The following is a 23,211-nucleotide window of genomic DNA, read 5'->3' as shown; positions in this document are numbered from 1 at the left end:
GCAGGGGTGAAGTCAAACCACTGGAGAATCACAGTGCCTGTTGTGGCTGCAGAGACCGTTAACTCATAACTTCTGCCTCCCACACTGCTTTTGTTGCATTAGCGGCACTGAAGTGTCCTCTCTGGGGTTCAAGCCTGGGCGGTATGTATGGAAGTCCTGAGCTGCCAAGATGACAAGACCTCACTGATTTGGGACAAAGCAAAGAAGAGCAACACATTTGGTACCAGCTTGGCTGCAAGAGTAGCTGGAAGGAAGCATACAAGATGCTATCCAGCTACCTTAGGGACTACACTCTGGATTTGTGTAGGGCTTGGTCCGTAGCCTATTCTTCTCCCAAAGGTGTCCCGCAAGGCAGCGGGTATGGATTTCCCCCCAGGGTTTGCTCCCGAAGCATTTCTCACAAATGAGTATAGCCGCAAGGCAGCAGAGGTTTAGCATCAGTTTTCCTTCTCCTAGATGGGCTACTTTCCCAGCTTGGCAAGTCCCATCTGCCCCTCACATCCCTCTACAGCACATGCACAAACCAACTTCTTGATCTCATCTGCTCAATCTGCTTGAACCTGTCTTTGCATACAGGGGAAATCCCTAACTCACCAAGGGTTTGAGGCCAATCGGCTACCCTCACCTAGTTTAGCCACACCCCATGAAACAGCTTCAAAGATATTAAAGGTAAAGGTACCCCTGACCATTAGGTCCAGTCACGGATGACTCTGGGGTTGTGGCACTCATCTCGCTCTATAGGCCGAGGGAGCCGGCATTTGTCTGCAGACAGCTTCCGGGTCATGTGGCCAGCATGACTAAGCTGCTTCTGGCGAAACCAGAGCAGCACACAGAAATGCTGTTTACCTTCCCACCAGAGCGGTACCTATTTATCTACTTGCACTTTGATGTGCTTTCGAACTGCTAGGTGGGCAGGAGCTAGGACCGAACAACAGGAGCTCACCCCGTCGTGGGGATTCAAACTGCCAACCTTCTGATCAGCAAGCCCTAGGCTCTGTGGTTTAGACCCTCTTCAAAGACATTAGGCCTGCATTTGAGAGAAATCTTCCTTGCTCAACAATTAATCCAGTAATGCATCTAAGTTACAAGTCAGAGTGATGAGATGAGGTGGATCAGCAATAGAAGTTTGAGTTTCCCCCTTTTTCACTCAAAGGGCCTGCTGATACTTAGCAACTCTACAGAAAATACGTTACCCATTTGAAAGCCTTTTTAACTATTCACAGAACCCTTCAGAAGCAAAGAAGCTGATAAAATAGAACCATATTTATCCCTTCCCAAATCTCTGACTGAGCCTTATAAACCATCTAAAGGTAGGTCCTAGTAAAAGTAGCTCACTCCAATGTACATGCAGTTCCCTTGGTGCATCCTAGATATATTAATGAGCTTTTGGGCATTAATGGAGGTCACAGAATCCTATTAAGGTAAATGCCTTCTGCTGATGTATCACGAACCATCCTCAAGCGGGTAAGTTGCAGCCATTTTGTTTATTTCTAAAAAGATGGTTTTGCTTCTCAGTCTCGAGTCAAAGCTATGCAAGTGCATTGTGAACAGAGGAGGATGCAGCAGTGAGAATTCAGAAAAAAACTTTTTTTAAAAAAGTGGAGCCCATGTAGGCAAGTTACAGGTGGTCAAGATTGAATATTGTGTTAATGAAACTATGCAAAGGGTAGGGACTGCTATGACTACAACTTTGTGGAGTCCCTTAGGTATTAGAAGGTAAAGGTATGCTTTCTTTATGACATTTTCCACTAACAGTTTATTGGACTGGAAGGTAAAAAAATACACAGCTTTCTTGCCAAGAGGATAGCTGATTGAAATGGAACAAAGGCAGGGAGAACTGAGTGGCAGGTTTTATAACATCAGTAGGAGGAAGGAACATATGAAACTAACCCCAGAGGTTGTAAATATAGATTTTTGTATCTGTTTATTGTTTCTTGTATGTAAGAAACATTATTGTACAATTTACACAGCTTTTAAGTTGTAAAATGGTTAAACATGTGTACAAAATATGCTCATTTTTAGAAAAAAAAACATACTAAGAGCAACAACACTGGGGATGGGAAACAAACAATTCTTCAATTCAGTGTGCAAATGTTTTATAAAAATAGAAACACTAGCTCTACAGGTAGCATTTCATGATAAATTATTTAAATAGCATATCTACACAAACAGAAGATTAACTATTCCAACAATAATGAAAACAATAATTTATACAAATACAAGGAATGGTATGCAAGATGACAGGGGGTGAAACCATCAAACACAGTATCACAAATTGTTCTCAGCATTGCTTCAATGCTGTTTTCTTACTGGGAATATGTAATTCTGCAAAAAAACAAAACAATCTTGACTATATACAGCTTGCAATCTTTTGTTTCTCCTTAATACTACAGTAGCTTTAAATTTCGTTAGATATTTAAACTCTGCTTGATCCAAAGGTTTTTCTCTCTCTTCCTTTTCTCAGTCACACAACAATGAGGTAATATTTGTACATAAACTTTCACCTTTGACATTCTTTTTTTCTTAGTAAGAAGAGGCTCGTAGATAAAAGTTTTGCTGCCCCTTATACCACGAGCAGTCTTTCTTAATTTAAAAAAATGCTCCTGAAATCCCACCTGTGAGGCACTTATCCTCCAGCAACCACACGCTGGTATCTGAGGTGTGCGATCTGCAAAATCAAACATTCTTATGCCATTTCTTCCTTTAGTCTGCCTCCTCCCTAGGACAGGGATTTTCTTCTTTGTCTGACACATGGACCGATAGAATGCACTAGCAACATACAAGTATAACAAAGGTGATAAAGGCAACAATCCATTGATAGCATCTCTCATGCAAATCCCTCTGAAATGAGAAGAGTACGGACTGACAGCGGATTATGGCCAGTGTTAATAAGAAAGCTATTACCTCTCCGACAGGAGAGATCTGGGCAATCAATATTTAAACATTTTTGTGGTTTGGCAATGCAGCAGTAGTGTAGCCCTACTAGGCTACATTGTCAGCTGTCTTGTACAGAGGAAGAAAGAAGAACACACTGATAACCCAACCTCCCCCTCTCCCACTGCTTTTTTATTTTTTTATTTTGCTGTGCCCCACATTGCTTCTGGAAAACCTGCTCTTTACAGCTAAAATATCTTCACACACTACTGTCTAGATTCACTATAGAACAATAAATAACCTGTATTTACAATCTTACAGTCATGGAGACATTGCAAAATTATGTGGATAGTCTTGACGCATTGTTTTACTGTTTTAATCTAGAGTCCTTTCTTATTCATAACAGACAGGATAGGTAAAAATAAATATTTTACATTTTCTTTATCTACAGTTCTACAAAAATCAATGCTTTAAAAACATGTTGTTTGTTTAAAAAAAAGTCCATTGCATTTTGTAGAAAAGAATTTTGTATTTTAATTGTGTTTGTCATCTTTTGTGCCTTTGTAACCATAATATAAGAAAAAAACATAGTTCCTTGAAGGCCAATACAAGTGCTAAGTTGAGCTGAAAGTGCTCTTTGGCACTTCAGTGTTCTTGCTACATCTGCACTGCCTGTTGCTGGTATCAAACCTGCGCATGTTTGTTATCATGCATTGGCACATGTAAACTTGCTTTCCCCCTCTGTTCCTCTGCATCCCCTTTCTCACTAAACTGGTGTAATCCAGTGTGCCAATATTGTTACCCCTCTTATCCCACAACTGAATTTTTAACATTTGTTAATGCTGCCTGGGTTTAGCCAGCTAGTTTTCCGATGTAATCAAGCAAAGTAGTTCCTTATTAATTGAAAAAGATTTAGGCTGTAATCCTATGCATTCTTATGTGGGAGTAACTCACATTGGGACTTGCATAGGAGCAAACATGCAGAGGATCAGGCTATTAGTCAGATATGTAACAGTCCCTCCAATTAAGATGTAAACCCCAGGGAGAATAGTCCCCTTTCAAAGAGTGAGGCATTTGCCTCCAACTTCTGCTAGTCTCTTTCCTGTCCCTCTCATCTCCCACAAGCTGAAGTATATATTTCATTTTTAAGTAGTCCACAACACAGCATAAAGATAGTCTTATTACAAAAGTGCTACTCCGTTGGACCTCCAGTTAAAGAGAGGCAGTGACAATGCCCAGCTACACAAATGCCTTTCTTACAGAAGTGACTATTTGCTCCTGAGGCAAGGAATGTTCTTATTCACAAAATACATTTGTTTTCTTCTGTGCCAACAGAGGTCAGAAATGAAGTGTACGTTGCTGTTTTCTCTCTCTCAAAAGCATTCTCTTGAGGCAGATCATGTATTTTGAGTCTATTTTGTAAAGGCAGAAGAAAGTGAAGAGCGATTAAAAAAAATGGTCCCAGGGTTTGTAGAAACTAAACTTCTCAGAAGGTGCAATACAGCATTTCAAAATAATTTCTGTATCAACTGCCATTGTGATCACGGATCTGCAAGAAGAAAGGAAAAATAGTAATTTGTCACTCTGTTTACACTGATACATTAGTAATTAAGCAGCTACAATTAGCTATTCAATTGTCTGTTTTGCAGCTTAAATAGTAACTGCACGTTTCCCTTTCAAAATGTCAGATGTGTAGCTGAATTGCTCCAAGCTTTTTTATGAAGTGGCTACCCATGCAACACAGCTATCTAGCTCTGATAAAGTGACTTAATTTTTGCATATCACTAGAGGCTGTTGAAAGGGACGCAGGTGGCGCTGTGGTCTAAACCACAGAGCCTAGGGCTTGACAATCAGAAGGTCAGCGGTTCGAATTCCTCCGACGGGGTGAGCTCCCGTTGCTCGGTCCCAGCTCCTGCCAACCTAGCAGCTCGAAAGCACGTCAAATGCAAGTAGATAAATAGGTACCGCTCCGGTGGGAGCAGTAAACAGTGTTTCCGTGCGCTGCTCTGGTTCATCAGAAGCGGTTTAGTCATATTGGCCACATGACCCAGAAGGTGTCTATGGACAAGCGCCGGCTCCCTCAGCCTATAGAGCGAGATGAGCCCACAACTCCAGAGTTGTCCGTGACTGGACCTAATGGGCAGGGGTACCTTTACCTTTACCTAGTGGCTGTTGAATATAGATTCAAATTCAACAGTTCTATTTTCAATGGCAAACCTTGTGTGCCGTAAATATTTTTACATCACTCTTGATATTAAATACAATATTTCCCCTTTTCCAAGGGTTGTAGCCAAAGAGTTACAGATTTCTTTACTTTAATCAAAACATTTTGAATGTGTAAAGCTAAAGTGATGGTGATATTTCACCAGTAATTTCAGGAAAACAAACTCAGCTTCGGAAATATGGATTCTTACCTTTGCACTCATATTTAAGATCTGAGAAGAACACCATTTCTTGAGAGAAGACAAATAATCCTAAACGACCACCAGCATAGGTTTTATCATAGATTGGTCCAGAATCAGCCATGATCTTCTTTCCTTCAAACATTACAACTCTGCAGTAAAGAGAAACAGTAATTAACCACAGCCATGATATAGAATGCTTATTCTGCAACTATAAAATTAGCTATTGCCAAATTGCATTTGTCCTTCTAAAGTTGTTTTAGAAACTTTGCAAAGCTTACCTAATGTAGCCAGTCTTTGGTCTGTGACTCAGACGCCATCTGTAGGCGGTGAAATCTTTCCAGCCTATATGATGAGGGTCATGCCACAGGGTCCGCACCTGAAAAGTAAATACGTAGTTAAATTACACATGCCATTATGCTGGTACAAGTCTTTGAAATCAATTGTATGCTTGGAATGCAATTTCAGACATATATTTGTATGTGTTGTGATTTCTGTTGTCTGGTCTTAGACTGTAATAAAGATTGAATTGACATGGCAAAGGGGGATGAATAGCATGCCCAATGGCCTCGGGCTTCCTATTCTTTCTGTTTCTACCTGTCATAAGCATTGATTGAATACAGAGCAGAAATATTTGCAGGCCTCCCACTCTGTGGGCAGGTTGTGCATTTTGCCCTCTGAGGGAGGTGCCTGAAGCTAAAGATACAGGAAACACAAACATTGCTCTTCCTGTTCCACCCACTTACTACATTTGAAAAAGCCTTAAGTGAATGTATGATGCTGTTAATTGAATTGTTCAAAGAAAATCCCGTTGGTACTAAATGGAATTCTGAGAGCTTATTCATACAGTATATATTTGTGTCAAAATTAGTATTCTCTTGTGGACAAACATAATGTGTGAATCAGCAGTGACAGATGTAAACACCAAGGACTGAATCCAATTAAGTCATATCACTGAAACAAATGGACATGACTAACTAAAGTTCATTGAGTTTAGTGGGCCTGCTCAGAGAATGGCTTAGTTGGGTACAACCCTCCTCTACTGAATTGAATGCAGAAAGTTAGTTTACATTAATCCTGTTGTGCACAAGACTTTTGAAAGAGACTTGTGCGTTCTTATCTTACATTGTTATTTAATATCATTCTTCAAATCTGATTTTTCTTTCTACAACAATAATAGTCCAAGGATTGCAGAAAGGAAGGTTTTATTTATTAACAGAAATAATCTCTTACCTGTCCAGGAGTATTTCCAGTGTGCCACAGTGCATTACGGAGGTGCTCTCCAGGACCTGTGGTGGAGTTCACTACTTTGATAGCAAGACCGGAATATCCCTGAGCTTTGGTTGGTGTTGGATCCCAGTAAGACTGGGTGATTTGCTTCCACATGACTACATAAAAACGGCTGCTGGACTGATAACCAAACACAAAGCCAGCATAATCATCATCCCTTTCTGTATTAATGAAGAATGTGCCGCTGAAATCAACAGCATTAAATTCATCATAGCCTGAGTGAAAGAGAGAAAAAAAGGAGAGATTTTTAGTCTTTCTTAAACTGCAAGAATAGTCAGTTCCCCCTATGATTAATTAAGGCCTCAGCCTCTTCCAAAGGCTCACTGGTGTGAAGTACTGTATTTAGAGATTCCACCACAAGACTTCTTTGATTTATTGTTCTTTGGCCACAGGTTTTCATGTGACTCTTTGGGATATGGAAAGATTTGCTTTGAAGTCATAGTGGACGTAGCAGATAGGTAGGACCACAACCTATTGCCTTTGCTGCTCTGCTGTCACAGAGGCAGGCAGGCAGGCTGGCTGGCTTAGGTCTACACCACTATGGAGCGATGGAGACCTTAGAATCTGAATGTAAGTGAACCACTTGCTAAATTATATTATGCAGGCAAGTATTGTGTGTACTTTCAGCTGAGCCTTTAAGTGAATAGTTATCATCCAGAGACAGATGACACTTTCTACAGTAAACACAGAAAGGAAAACCCCAAATCAACTGCTCACCAACTGCAAGTCCAGGATCACAGTTGACAGTCTGAACCAGTTCTTTGCCTTGGTGACGAACAACCCAATTAGGATCATTCTGAGATGTGCCCTTAGGATCCAGGGGAACCATCTGAAATCGGCGGAAATCTGTCTCACTGATGTCAACATTCTCGGGGCAGATGTCGTGAATGTCCAGCACCTTGTCTTGGTCAAAGTCATCTTTGCATGCATCTCCACGTCCATCACCTAGCCCAAGAGGAAGAAAGGAAATGGTGGAGGAGTGGGAGAGAAATAAAAAATATGTGAGAGTTTAAAAATGAAATGTGCATTTCAGATTGGCAGTAGTAAAATATCTAATGTAATTAATCCAAGATTTTAACTGTGCTACCGAAACCACCATTACTTGACATCAATAACTATTATACTAGTTACACTAACAAATGCCATCCAAAGTGCACATTTGATAATTCCCTTAAACAACTTTTCTCTCTCCACCTATATCCCTTTTAAAATACAGTTCCAGGCCCAAATCTCCAAAGGCTCCCCTGTCTGCGCAATAAACATCCTCTTACAGCATTTCAGTGAAATGTGTAGATCCATTCACATGGAGCTACTCCATCTGAACAAGCAGGATATGTTTTCTTGCCATTAAGGATTTTTCCCCCTTAAAAGGATGATTAAACATTACACTGTGTGTTTAATTTAATGCTAGGCAATCCCTTCTAGTATAGTTAGAGAAGTTGACAGTGAATAATTTTTCTTACCATCAGAGTCAAGTTGGTCTGGGTTGGCAACCAGTCTACAATTGTCTTTGTCATCAGGGATGCCATCATTATCGTCATCGTGATCACAGGCATCGCCTTTTCCATCCTTGTCATGGTCAGCTTGGTTTGCATTGGGCACATAGGGACAGTTATCAAGATTATTTTGATGGCCATCTTCGTCAATGTCCTGGTTGCTATCGCATTTGTCTCCTATGCGGTCAGAGTCAGAATCCGTCTGAAAGGAAAATGGACGAACATGTTCAAGTAAAGCATTTTAAAAAGGGTACCAACTAGAACTATCTTAAAAAGATTCCTACTAATTTACACTGTCTTGGCCCATCCAGTGGCTTCTTGCTAGTGGCTTCTTCCAATGGTCAGGACTCCAGCTGGCTATCATGCCAGTTGAGGGAACAGCTCTGCACAGGCAGTCCTTGCATGCATGGAGCTTTATTGAAGTGAACTAACAGGTTGGCAGGCATAGGAGCTCTCTTTGTATGCTGGTATGACAGCTATTGCACACTTGTAATTTGCTAATGTTAATGTCCACAGACAAAAAAAGAAAGAAAACCACCTGTCCCAACTTGTTTTGGGTTATCTTCAGACATCTTATTGCTTAAATGTATTCCTCAAAGCACCAGGGCCTGAGAGAATGGTGTGGTTTCTGCTTTTACTTGGCAGGAATTTCCATGTAATTTCCATGCCAGAATGTGTTAATCTCTTGTTTGTTTACTTTTTCAGATGAGATAAAAGCACCACTTTCTGCTTTATTGTGCACTTTGTACCTTCTGGGCACTAATGCTGTATAACTGGATGAATATTTTCTATTTACCTCACTGCTACGGCTGTGTTAAGGCTACTGTTGTACAGTAATGACCCACTGTTAAGGTAATACCCACCATAATGTTTTTTGCCACATACTGATTAAATGCTTGAACATTCTTTTGGAAGTGTCATGATATAAAAGTACACGCAAACTGCAAATAGTACATCAGGCTGCTTACTTTCTGAAATATGGCCCTAAGACCTCTAGATGCAGACTACAATATTAATCAGATTGCCCTAAGTTATCCAGCTTCGTGTTACTGCAGGTTTAGCTGATGGTCCACTGAGAAATATAGTCACCCAAAAATCAACTGATCACATTAACTGCTAGCTGAAGAGGGGCATTTTCTGCAACTTAAAATGAGTCACTTGAGACACTCAGCACTTCAGGAATACTTGCAGTCCATTGCCACTGTGGTCTGCTATACACTACTTTGGAGAGAACCCTTTCATTAAAAAAAATAGTCTAGCAGAAGTACAGGGACATTAAAAACAGATTCTTTTATTGTAAGCATCCTTTTAGCCAACACTGCCCACAGGGTAACATGAAAAACAGATCTGGATTCCTCCAATTTTGCCGAGACCACTCAAGCATCCAAGGTATGCCCCTGAAGCTATTAATCCTACTGCCTTGTACATGACATGACTGCACAAGCTTCACCCATTGCTGCATTAGATCAAATTAAATGGGATGGGTTGGGCTTCCCTCTTATTTCCAAGCCTTTAAACAGGCAAAGTTTAATTAGGTTATATATATTTATGGTGGGATATGCCTTTCAGCTTTTCTAATAGTGGAGAAAACAACTTTGTGATGTTAGCATTCTATATAGCTTTAACTTTTGTCCTTAGCAAAGCATTTTGTGTGTGTTTGTTTATGTGAATCTAAATTCACTGCCCTCTTGGCCTCAGGACATTTTGTGTCATGGATATACATTCCTTGCAAACACACCCTTCATTGTTCAGCACATGTTCTGCTTTAATGCTAAATATCTGAAACATGAGAGTGCCATGCTGTAGCACTGTGCAGGTTCCTTTATCTTAACCAGCCTGTATTTAGTAAAATATCACTGTGATGATACCAGAGATCTTTTTCCCCATTTGGTACTTATGCTACTAGCTGATGTGCTCCAGTACAGAATGCATGCTTTCTACAGTAATTCCAAACCATAATGGGTGGTATTCTACTCAGAGTAGAACCTCTGAAATTAATGAACTTAAGCTACTCATGGTTATCCACGTGGTTTTTCTATTAGTAGAAGATACTGCATCTAACATGACATAAAGAAATGATTTATGCACTTGAATGCCTCATGCATTTTTTAAAAAAGAAATCAAGGTTTTCCACACATGTCCCAGTTATAAACAATTGTGCATTCCTCATTAGGCTGCCAACTGACATATATTGCAGGTGTGTGTGTGTGTGTGTGATAAATAGCAGATATCAAAGAGTTAATAAAAACTGAATGTCCATGTACATTTATAGGCCAAAGAATTAAGCTGACCTGATCTGGATTGTGTTCCATAGGACAGTTGTCACACTGATCTCCAACACCATCCAAATCTGTATCCTTCTGGTCCACATTATATACATACTGGCAGTTGTCTCTTTCATTAAGAATGCCTAAAAATACAAATAGTTTAGATATTTTAGTGACCTTGGTAACATGTCTAAATAGTACACACATATAGTGGGACCAAATGAAGCTAGTAACTAAAAGGAAATAACTAAAGGAAACCAAGTTAAAGGTAGATCTGTCTAGTATCATATATTAACACTGTTAGAACTAACACAATAGTTAGCAATCACGTGGCAGGCCGCTTGTTCATGTAAGAGCTACAATCCAAGTACGATTAGTGCTGAAACATGCTGATAATACAGGGTTGGATCCAGACTTGTATAGAGCAACTTTCTACAGCTCTCAGTGTACAACATATTTGGTCCATACAGTGAGCAAGATTTCACATCAGCAGTTGAATTTGGGCAACTTGTAGATTACTAAGAAAGTGTGTGGTGATGGGGGGGGGGGTAGAAAAAGAAAAACAACAAAACCGTACCATCTCCATCAATATCCACAGCACACGCGTCTCCTTCTCCATTGTTATCAGTGTCTATCTGATCCGGGTTGTGATTGTATGGGCAATTATCACAGCGATCACCAACGTCATCCCTATCATAGTCATATTGTTGTGGGTTGTAGATGAATGGGCAGTTGTCCTGTAGAAGAAAGAAAATAAAGAAGCCATGTTAAAAAAACAAACATACAAGCATGCATGCACTTTTAGATTTATAAGAAATTTGTTGACTATATTTATTTGAATAAAGGCAGTAAGCAAAGGCATTAATAGGACGACATCCATATGGACAGTGTGACAGAGGGAGCTGAGAGAGAAGCTAAGGCCAGTCCCCTGTGCTCTGGAATTTTCCTGTCTACTTGCTGAAGCAGAATGATGCTATAATCTGAAGTACCAAGTAAATCTCAGGCCTTTTAAAGCATGGGATCCCTACAGCTGTTGAAAATACAAAACTCTGATAATACTTTACTGTGCTTCTCTTTAAATACATTCCAAAACATCAGTGCCTGCAATTTCCTACAGTGACTGCCAAGCTGAAGTTCTGCAAATAGCCCCCAGGTATGGGGCAAAAATGAATATTATCTAAACCACAGACAGAACAGTTTCTGCAAGACTTACTCTGTCATCTACAATGTTGTCATTGTCATCATCATTATCACAAGCATCACCAATTCCATCCTTATCATAGTCTTCTTGCCCAGAATTGGGAAGGTTGGGACAGTTGTCCTGCAGAAAAAGAAACATAATTATTTACTATCCACCTTTAAATACAACACAGCAAAGCGCTCAGATTGTAAGATTATATTTCCTAGATTTTGTTTTGGATGGTGTCAGTCCATAGTACCATTCAAATATACTCAACAGTACTCTAATTTATCCTGAAAACTAAAGATGAAACAGAAATTTCCCCAAGACATTTCAGATTGTCCGAAGTAGGCACTCTAAAAGCTATGTATGAGCCATAATCCAACACAGGTGTTATTTCAACAAATTTATGCATAAGCATTTGAATCAGGTACACTAACTAACAGACAGTTTTTTATTTCTTTTAAGGTATGGATATTATTGCTCAAATGTTCATGGTGCGTACATTCATTCAGGGCTCTAAAGTGTGTGTGTGTGTGTGTGTGTGTGTGTGAGAGAGAGAGAGAGAGAGAGAGAGAGTGAGAGAGAGAGAGAGAGAGAGAGAGAGAGAGGGAATGAATATGTAGAAATTGGCTTACTTTACTGCAGTGGTAGGTAGCATTGGCAACGCAGGGCAGGTTTGTATTTGGCCATCCATCTAAGTCTGTGTCTTCTCCACAGATAATGCCATTACCAGCATAGCCTGGCTTACATTCACAGCGATACATAGGGTCACTGAAGTGGCCAAGGTAAGTGCACTTGGCATTCTTATTGCAGTCATGAGTTCCATCCTTACATGGGTCACGTGGTTTACAGACCTAAGATACCAAATGGACACAAGAAAATTAAGATTACATGCAAGAAATGTGTCTATCATTTTGTTATTTTGAGATAGCAACACATGGAAGTCTTTTAAAAAAAGAGAATACTTCTCCATGGATACAGTAGCCAATTATGGCTTTTGTTTTAAAAGAACAAGGCATCCTATGTGCATTTCTATATAATATGTTAGTTACTAGCTTAGGCTTGGAGGTGTTCACATACAGAGAATGTTTATTTATTTCAAATCCATCCATCTACAGGTCCCCAGACCACATTCCACACCTTTCCCAAGGTCCATCACCCCCATGAGCAATTTTGCAAGAGTTATGGAGGACTGCAGAGGGAGGAGGTGGAAAAGCTAGGATCCAAGCCTTTAATTATAGCAATATCTGAAGATGGAAGTGTGGAAGAATATGCTTAAAGCTACCATGTCTTGATGCTATTGCTTTCAAGATTTTAGAAGCATTCATTCTAAACTAATTTAATTGAAACACATAGTATAGATACGTTGTCCTTGGAGCCAGTCTATGTTATGCATAAAAACTGGCATGAACTAGGCTGTACAGGCCAGGCCCCATTTCTTTCATTGTTGTGGCTGCTAGGAAAGTACAGCTATGATCATGGTAATGATGTTTTTTCTCTGATTCACGTTATCCATGCAGATCTGTGAGCAAAATCACGTGGCAGAATGCAATAGTGTGAATTCACCCTAGAATTCTTTTCAGATGTTAAATATATGCATACTCTCCTTTCAGAGCAACTTGAATTTCTAGAATAATATATTGAACTTGTTCTTTTCCCCCTCCTGGGCATGTCTTATAAATGCAAAAGGAGAGGGGCGAGGTTTTAGGAGCAGGGACCTTTTCATATTTTGGCAGTACCTGCTTGTTTGCTATTGCATTCTCCACACCTCGACCAAAGGGCTGTGGTCCAGAAAAGCGTGGTGGGCAAGGTTGGCAATGGTATCCAGGCTCAGTATTCTCACACCTGTGGATTCCACCAAGGACAAAACAGGCATCTGGGACCTCTTGACACTGGAGTATGAAAGAAGGTGACAGAGGGAAAATTAGCTGTAGGTTTACTTACAATTCAGTCCTATATTTTATATAAATAAGCAATTCCAGTCGTCTTACCTCATCAATATCTTTGCATTTAATTCCATTTCCACGATAGCCAGCAGGACACGCACCACATTTCCAGGAACCATCAGGAAAACTAGTACATGTAGTTCCCGCGAAGCAAGGGTTAGACAGGCACCCATCTGAGAGAAGATAAAGGTGACATTCCAGAATGTTATTAGCCTCGTGCAGGGCAATGGTGGCGAGCAAGGTAGATAAATTTAACAAATACTCTTTTGTGTTTTTAAAAATCAGCTCAATTTTAATTTGACTTTCTTTGCACTGCTTGTTCTTACCATTTTCTACTCTAAATTACACAAGTAAGAAATAAGAACAGCATTGTCCATCATACAGCCAAGATGTGGCTGTATCTCGATATATTTTTTTCCAATGGGAAAACTCAGACAAATAGTTACATTCTTCTGAAGATGACAGAGCAGAGCTACCAAACACCATTTTTTATAGTTCAAAATAGGTCATTACTCACCAATTGGGCAATCCTGCTTGTTGCAGATCTGGGTGTCCTTAGCATCACCAATACAATCCTTCCCTCCATACTGGGGCGCAGGATTGTTGCAGAGACGACCGCGCTGCTGAAGGCCCCCTCCGCAGGTGACTGGACAGGTGTCCCATGGTGACCATGGTCCCCAGTTCCCATTTACTAAAGAAAAAAGGATTTTTTAAAAAAACAACTATTAGCATCCAGGGAACAGAGCACAACTGCCCTTGGTGCCTTCAATATGCCTAATCACAAACAAATCTAGATGTTGAAAAATTCAGGCTGTGATGTTCCTTTAAAAAAGGGTGGGGTGGGGAAGTGCCATCTCAGCAGATTTCACGTAAGAAATGCCCTGCTGGATCAAGCAATGTAGTTAAGAATCCTGGTCTCACAGTGGCCAGCCAATTGCTGTAGAAGGGTCATGAGTCAGACCTAACTGCAACAGCACTTTCCACACTTGTGATTCCCAGCAACTAGTATTAAGGGGCATACTGCCTGCAACAGTGAAAGCAGAACCCAAGCATCATGGCTAATAATCATTGAAAGCCTTATACTCTGTGAATTAGTCCAAACTCTTCCAAAGCCATCCAGGTTGGTGGGTATTACTCTTATCTTATGGGATCCAATGCCATACCTTAGCTATACACTATTCACCTATATAACATTCACTGGAGTATTGGAAACATTAATTATTACACAGAACACTCATCTTTTAAGACTAAACTTACTTGGGCAAGGATCTTTCTGGCATGGTTTGTTTTCTCTTGCCTCTCCCTCACACTCTCTGCCATTCATCTGAGGTAGTGGAGAGTTGCACAGCCGGATTCTAGTGATCACTCCAGTTCCACAAGTAACAGAGCAGGAAGACCAAGGGGACCAGTGGCTCCAGGCACCATCCTGTTTGACTATAAACAGACACAGTTGTTACCAACTATGAGGATTAAATCTCTTTTAAGCGATTTGTAGCTTCCTTCTGGCACTAGCGGCAATATAGAATTGCTGAAATTCAATTCAAGTAAGAAACCAACATATTGCAATAATAGAAAGATGGCAATGGTACACACTTGGTACTGAGAGTCATTACATTTGATGCTGTGCATGTCAAGATAAGCAATAATTTACACAGTAATTGAACAATGATTTACACAGTAATTAATTACAATAGCCAACTATCTTATCAGCTCCTTTTGTCAGCAATGAATGTTTTGGATTGGCAATTTGCAAGCAACTTAATAGTGCTAGCATGAAGTATTAATCAGTATTTCTCAACATATTGCAAGCTCAGGACAAGAACAGGTTGCATTGTTTTCAAAGTAAAGAAATGAAATGCTTACATCTCTTATCACATTCCTGCATATTGCAAATTCGTGTTTGTACAGAAGAGCCTTCACAGCGATGGTTGATTCTATCACAAGAGCGACCTCTCTGTTGAATGCCATTGCCACAGGTCACAGAGCAGGTAGTCCATTCAGACCAAGGAGACCAAATGTCATCTGCATAGTCACTGGCTGTAAAAAGAAGCAATTCCCTATTTAAGTCCTATGCAACAAATTTTCTATCACATGTTTGATTTATTATATTTCTATGCCGCTTTTCATTCAAATGAATTCCAAAGCAGCTTACAAACAATAAAAAACAATAACATGATAGAACATAATAGACCACAAATACAGCATACATCATAAATAATAATTAACAGAGCATCAGTAAAACAATTACAATCTATAAAACGTTCACAAAGCAACAACTAAAAAATAAAATAAACATCAAAATTGAAGCAAAAGTCATATTATATGATTATAAATGCCGGATTGATTTGTTATTCTATAAAACAATATTAACAATGTTAATAAAATTGTAACCAAAAGATAAACTAAGTATTGTTAAGTTCAGACACACTATGCACCCCCATGACTCATACTTTTTCACTCCATTTATCTCATTAAAAAACTGTTCTGCACTGAAACATTTTTTTAATCAAATAGCTTCAAACCTACCTCTATTTCTTGTTCATCAAACTTCATGAAAACAATGGCCTAGTCTGCACACAACCCAAAGTAATGACATATTAAACTATGGTTTATTAAACCATAGTGTAGTGTTATGTGCAAACCCTGCCCAGCAACTTAACTATGGTATATTTGCTGCCATAGCAGTATATTTTACAACACAGCTTCTAGTGGAACAAAGTAGTTGAAAATGTTAAGGAGCCTAAACTACTTACGCCAACATCGTGGGCAGCATTCTCCATCAGGAACGGTGGCATTGGAACAAGGCATGAGAGGGCAAGATACTTTATGGCACATAACAACAGAGTTCTAAATAAGGAAAGACAATATTGACAACATGTATGAAAATTTACTCTTTCACCTCAGAATTGCTTAATGCTAGAATTACATCAGAGATGTTTCTCAAAGATATTTTGGACCAATCTAGATATTAATTCTAATTCTGTGAAACAGACTCACAACCCCACCTTCCCACCCTGTTCTTTAAAGTAATTTTAGAGGCTAACAAAATCTTAAGATTGTATCAGGTGCCAGCAATCTATAAAGAACCACAGTTCAATTCACATTAAAGAAATAATCCCTATGAGAGAGAAAAAATTAAACAGCCCCTCCTCTTGCCAGAGAATCAGCACCTTTTCAGCCTGAGGTTCTTTTAACTCAGAATTCAATGGACTAATGTTCCCAGATATGTTCAGGTGTTTACCGGGACACATGAATGCTCAAAGTGTGTGCAGATGCAGCCTTCAGAGTGTCCTTGCACATATCAGCCATCCAAAAACGCACTCCAGCCTTCCCCATGGCAAATCAAATACTCACAAATTATATTAACAGTAAGGAGTCTTTACCTGGCAAGTACATGTAGTACAACTATCTGTTGTCCACTCAGCTGTGTTTTGGTACATAACATCATTATGGATGCATACTCCAGGACTTGTCCTATACCGAGTAGCACCCACTTCCTGAAAAATACCATCCTGAAAAAGAAAGTTTTAAAGTGGATTTAGATCAATCTGAATTTCACACTTAAAGAGTAAAGAAATTACTTCAACAAATTGTACTCCGCCCCATTAATTTTAATGAATCCTTCTTCCAAATAAGGGCACTTAGGTGGAAACCATAAGCACTTACACTTGAATAGTGCACAGCTCGCTTCAAAGAAACATGGGACAAGACTGTGCTGCATAGATCAGTTCATACAAGCAAGTTAGCCATTTATTTTCTCAGTTGAGTCCCATGTGTGGGACCATATGGGAGGTTTTCAAGGTAAAATAGTTTATTCATGAATGTTGCCTGCAGCTGCCATTTCTGTGACTTTGGTCACTGTAGAAACAGTCACTTCCATGCTAGAAATGGCTGCTGATTGTTGTCGGTAGTATCTACTTATGTCAGTCTACACTTAAGTTAGTCAGTCTGTGACATACAAACAGCTTGGCGATGAAGTTCCCTGCCTGGTCCCCTGAGGGAGATTCTTAATCACCACAGGGGAGTGTCTGTTTACAAGCCTGCCTTCTATTACATGCAATTGTTTGTTTGCAGAATATAAGCAGCTGGTGGCTTGTATGTGTCAAGGAGCCCTTAGAAACCCATTGTCCCTGTTTCATTATTGTGTATTTAACAGCCACTTACCATTTTGCTGACTGAATCTTTAAGTGTTGTAACCAGGGCACGCAGACTTTGCAATTCTATAAACACATTGTTTAGTTCATCACAGGAGAATCCACAGATTGCCTGGATGTCTTTTGTTTTATGGCCAATGTAGTTAGTACGGATGGCTGGACGGGAGCCATTCATGGGATTGTCCAATATAATAACTCTTCTGGTGGCTAAAACAAAAGGGAAAGGGGCATACATATTATAGAGATATATAATCTCACAGAATTAGAGAGTAGACTAAAAAATACATAGCACTTTGTAACAGAAGTTTCTTAGTTTACAATGCTTTGCAGTTTACTGTGTGATGAAACTTCTCTCACTTTTCTTTCACATACATCAAATACATATCTTTAATAAGTCAGCAAATTTGGAGACATATTGCAGACTTACAGCTTTCACAGCCTTTGTTTCTCAGGATGGCTTCCACTGTGGTTCCAAACACAAACCGCACGTTCTGCAGCATTCCCTTAAAAACAATGCATTTATTGTCAGCTTTTGATGAAAAATGGAAGGGTAGCATTGCCAAAAAAATACATTTTCAAAATATTCTATTTACAATTGATACAAATTTCCCAATTTAAGTGGAGTGATTATTGAATAAAGACTTGTTCTATGTGCTAAAAATGAGATTTTTGCACATGAAGCTAAAAGAAGCTAGATTTGTAATGCAAATGTAAAGAAACACCCATATAGTCAGAATGGTAGCTAACTATAAAATTCCTCTCCTTCACATTGTCTTTTTCATGGACAAGGATCAATTGTTAAAGTAAATATGAGACTTGCAGGTGATTTAAACCTCACATTTGAAAGGAACGGTAGATATTTTAGCATCTGGGGCAGAAAGTAAAAAAAACCCTCTTTTTCTCTAACCCCAAGGGCAGATGCTTCTTTTTTAATGACAGATAAAAACCAGGGGAAGAAAATACCACCGTCTTTGGAACCTGTTGCTTCACTTTTGCTTCCTAGCAAAATAAAGTCAGATCCCTGAGATAAACTCACAAACCTGCTACCACAATAAAGGCATCTTACCTGGAAGTTGTCATTGACTCCCCCTTTGGCAATGCGGAGTCTGGCACTGCTGGCCAGGTCCCTGGTGAGGATGTTCTGAATAGGGATTTCCAGCTCAACATTCATCAGCTTCTCACACCCCACGTAGAGCTGAGCCTGATCTTCCTGGACTAGGAGGGTGATGTTGTTCCACTGTGCGTTGGGCAACTCAACTTCCTCCACCGACACCAGACTCTGGTTGCCCTCCTTGGGGAAGACGCTCAGGTCCAAGGTTTTAGCCTTGCCATTCAACACCAACTTGAAGACATAGCCAGAGCTGTCTTTGCGCTCCACAGCCAGCAGCGTGCCAGGGATCTTCTTCATTGGGCGAAGGTTTGCTAACAGGATGAAACCCTTCTCAGCTTGGATGGCATCAAGAATGTCTTGGAATTTGTAATCAGGAACAGCAGGGATACGGTTGGCATCATCAATGCGGTAGGCAGGGCTGGACGTCTCAGGTCCCTTGACTGGATGCACCCCTAGTGCCTTGCGAGCTCCCTTGCGACTAAAACCAATCAACTCAAAGAGATCGAAAACACTGTCATCATCACCATTTTCTGGCAGGAGAAAGAGAAAGAAACAGAAAACACTGATTATCGGCTTCTGTCAAAAGGTTGAGAGAGAAAGTGGAAGCGTGGACTGAATATCACAAGCCGGGAGCAGGATTGTATGGAGGTGAGTCAAAGAAACTTATCATGGCCAGACTGTCCAGAGAAAATATTCAGCTCCCAGGAAACAAATAGTTGGGACCTGCTTCTCAGTATCTATACCATCCCCAGTCTCAGAGCAATTCCCTGCCACAGTCCAGCTCTGCAGGAGGTTAGCAGTGATGGAGGAGAGGCTGCAGCAGTTCCAGCCAGTTTCTCACACACTTTCCCCTCACTGGCTGAACTTCAGGGTCTAAGGGAGCAAAGAGCTCTTTCAATCCATGACCAACTACCCTGGAAAACCAGGAATCTCCTAGTGAGGTAGGTTCCAGGAATTCTCCTCGCCTTCCTTGCCCTCTCAAGGGGCTCTGGCTGAGGCAAACTGGAAAGAGATATACAATGGGAGCCTGTCGAGAGAAGAGGGCAAATGCCAGGAGACTGTGTGAGGGGAAGAACCGAAGAAGGAATGAGCTCTGGGCTATATTGGGAGGTGGGAAGGCAGTTGTGCAGGCTTCCAGGTAAAGAGAGACAGCTGAGTTGGGCTGACTCACAGAAGCTACAAAGCAACTTGGGGAAAGGGGTCGGGCATGCCCTCAGGCAAGGCATTTGAACAGTGCAGGGCGCAGCTCAGAACCCGGGCCCAGTGCCAGGACTAAGCCTCGGAAGAGGTGAAGTAATAATCATTAAAAAGTCCTGCGTGCTTTGCCTTAACACACACATGTACGTGGAGAGAAGACGTCCAGGGACCCGAAGGTGCCTCTCTTCTTTGAAATGAATTCACCCTGCTCTCTACACGTCTGCGGCGTCCACCCCCTGCCCAGCCCTCCCAGCCCCGCTCGTGTGTCTGGTCTGGAGCGTCCCACAAGGGCTTGTGTGAGCCACCTACAGGAAAGCGAGCGCTGAGGGAAAGCGCCTCCCTCCCTCCCTCCAGGCGCCAAACCGCCTCACTCTGCTCGACGCACAGGAGCGAGCCCGCCAAGCTGCGAGCCCTCAGAGGAGAAGCGGCCCGGGGGGAGGGAGCGGAGGGCACCCAAGCGCTCTCCGGAGCCACGTCCGCCGCGCTATTGGCCGGCCTTACGAGACTCCGCGCCCAGCAGCTACAAGTGGCGGCAGGGGGAAGCAAAACTCCTCCTTTCGGGCGCCCGAGGGGGGAAAGGTGAGGGGCTCGCGCAAGGCTCCTTCGGAGTTTCTTCCGAAGTTTAGTCACGTCAGTCAACACAGCCAAAGACCTAGGAAGCTGCCTTAAACCGAGTCAAGAGTCCAGCGTTCTCTACACTGACTGGCAGGGGCTCTACGCTCCAGAGTTTCAGGCACCCCTGTCAGCAGCCAAACCCGGGACCTGCTGCGTGCAGGGCATAGGCTCTACCAAGGACATTGGCTACTACCCGGAGAAGAGCTCTGTGAAATCCCAACGCTTGCTATCCTCGCAACACAACTGCTCCAGTGCGATAACCGAGACGTCCGAGACCCAATAGGACGCAAGGGATCGCTGCCCACAGTCACCAATCCGAAGTCCCGCTCGCCTTAGAGAAGTAGCCGGGCTAGTCTTCGAAAGCCAACGCCACTATAAAGGTCCCAGCCCAACCTTTAAATATTATTATTAACAAGGCACGAGTGACCTCTCCCCGCCAAATCTAGGCTGAAGTGGCTGCCATTCCCCCGCCCTCCCGCTCCGCGACCCCGAAATTCGGATTACCTGGGATTCGGTTCGTTGCGCAGACCCCCAGCATCAGGAGGAGAAAGAGGCCGCCCGGTAACTCCATGGTACGGATCTGGACCCAAAGGAGCGACCTTGAAACAAGAAAGGGAAACCGCAGCCTGGTCACTCCAAAGGTCTCGGGCCAAACACCCGCGTTAGCTTAGAGGCAGACAGAAAGGAATCGGGCTGGGAGGAAAGGTGTGGAAAAGATGGGAGGGGATGGAGACGATATACAAAGACGGGAGAGAAACCAAAAATACAGGGGGGGGGGGGAGAGACGAAGGGAGGATGGAAAGTGAAGGAAAAGAGAGCGGGAAAGATGCATGCTTCAAAAGAAGATCACCCATAGTAGTTTAATATTCGCCTTTGCGCATTCGAAATATTAATGCAAACTTGCAAGAGGAAAGCTGGCTCTTCAGCACTTACCTTTGTAGAAGTAAGGAATCCGAAGAAGTAACCAGCCCCAAGAGCAAATATCTCTTGTAGTAACCCAGTCGAGAGAGATAAATATCCTTGCGAAGCTCTCGGACTTTCTGATATGGCCCTTAGTTGGGTTTCGTTAGCGCCTTTGGCTGTGTGGAGCCCAAGCGAGCAATGCCCCTCAGCCCAGGTCTCTCTCTCCCCGGCCCTGGAGCAGTCCGAGAGAGAACGAGGGATCCTTGGATTGTAACGGGTGATCAGTTGCCTGCAGCCCTCGCAGGTTCCCCTTGGCTCTCACTCCTGGCAGCTTGCACTGGAGCTGCTGCAGGAGCTTCGCTCGCCTTTAAGGGGTCGCTCGCATTCCTGAGAATCCCAAGAGCCAATCAGCAGCCGCCGGGCAGGAAGCGGGCTGGTGTTTATCCAGTTACCTCACAACAAGACACACACACACTCACACACTCACTCCCCCCTCGCAAAAATGCAAAAGGAAGTGGGGGAGATACGCGTGAGGAAGGTGGGTGGGTGGGAAAAATCTTGCCCGGATCAATGAAGCGTTTTGTCCCTGCCATCAATGGGATGCTGATTGCCTTAGAGCGGGGATTCCCACTGTAACATTTATGCAAGATACGGAGCGCAGGCACAGTTAGAGACCTGCTTATCCTCGCTGCGGGCTGTTGCGCATCTCTCTCTCTTTCTTGTATGGGCAACGAAAGGCGGCATGAGCAAGAAGGGCAGATCAGGTCCTTCTTCTGGGGGTGGTTGGAAGGATTGGGCCCAGGGGTGGTATCTAAGGAAGCACCAGAGGCCACCTCTGCTCATTCCCTCCCTTCTCTCTGAACGGTAGAACAGGGAGAATTTGGCACCCGCTTGGTCCAATCTCTCCCCTCCCCCGGTGCCCAGTAGGAGAATCCAGGCATGCCAGTTAGCAGAGGCAGTTGCTCAGACAAGTTAGCTGCGGCCTCATCCTCCCTCCCTCGTTCACTTGCACTGTTCCCTCCCGGTGGGGCACCAGCGAGGGAAGGCAAACCAGCAGAGATGCTTCCTGTAGTGAACAGCCGTGGCCCCACTGTGCGCCCTCCTCTCCCTGGTGCCAGTTTTGCCCGAAGAGAGGGGCCAAGTGAGCAGGTGGTGGGGCCGCCCCGAGGGAGAGGACAGGCAAGCAGCGCCGGCTCCTCAAATGCTCTCACACCCCAGAGGGTAGAAGGTAAAGGAGCAAGAGGAGGCAGAGACTCTCCCTTTGAGCATAGATAGGAACAAAGGAAGTAGCCTTATATCGAGCCAGGCCATCGGCCCCATCTAGTTCAGTATTGTCTACACGGGCTGGCAGCAGCTCTCCGGTGGTTCAGGCAGGGAACTTCCCCAGCTGTACCTGGAGACAACACAGGGGTTGATCCAGGACTACCTTTTGCAGGCAAAGGCGAAGCCATGCTCTACCACTGAGCTACATACAACCTTGGGGGGGGGGAGGCGGGGGCGGTTGCTGTGTCTGCTCCCCAGCGGGCCCACGATGGTCAGAGGGGCAGCTCCGGCAACCCGGAGAAGGCGGCAGCAGGGAGGCGCGAGGTGAAATGTTTGCCTTCAAGTTCACACACGTCATTGCGCGCCTTCTCTTTCTGAGCAGCGCGCTCTTCCGTTGGTTGGCTTGCGCCTGGTGGCGCCTCTACGCCCGCTTGGGGGCGCTATGCGTATTCTTTATCCGGCGGGTTAGACCTAGGAAGCCAACTTTTCGAGCCGGGCATTCCTCACCTC

General features: G+C 42.7%; 1 protein-coding gene across 1 annotated transcript; it reads right to left on the bottom strand.

Annotated features, from left to right (window-relative positions):
- Positions 1 to 1,898: 1,898 nt before the first annotated feature.
- Positions 1,899 to 22,148, bottom strand: THBS1 (thrombospondin 1). The gene is made up of 22 exons (XM_083506367.1): positions 21,469 to 22,148; positions 21,040 to 21,134; positions 18,679 to 19,253; positions 18,040 to 18,115; positions 17,623 to 17,819; positions 16,842 to 16,970; positions 16,212 to 16,305; positions 15,322 to 15,495; positions 14,716 to 14,892; positions 13,976 to 14,149; positions 13,504 to 13,631; positions 13,252 to 13,404; positions 12,148 to 12,366; positions 11,543 to 11,650; positions 10,907 to 11,066; positions 10,354 to 10,472; positions 8,030 to 8,264; positions 7,284 to 7,511; positions 6,510 to 6,781; positions 5,558 to 5,655; positions 5,289 to 5,428; positions 1,899 to 4,423 (listed from the first exon to the last, which is right to left on the bottom strand). Exons 2-22 carry the CDS (start codon positions 21,104 to 21,106, stop codon positions 4,416 to 4,418), a joined length of 3,531 nt encoding a protein of 1,176 aa, XP_083362493.1. The 5' UTR covers positions 21,107 to 21,134; positions 21,469 to 22,148; the 3' UTR covers positions 1,899 to 4,415.
- Positions 22,149 to 23,211: the final 1,063 nt, after the last annotated feature.

The sequence above is a fragment of the Podarcis liolepis genome (genome assembly GCF_965112155.1).
Source record: "Podarcis liolepis genome assembly, chromosome: 1".
In the NCBI taxonomy this organism is placed as follows: Eukaryota; Metazoa; Chordata; class Lepidosauria; order Squamata; family Lacertidae; genus Podarcis; species Podarcis liolepis.
Note: the sequence above shows the minus strand (reverse complement) of the source record. Positions and strands in the feature narration are given on the sequence as shown.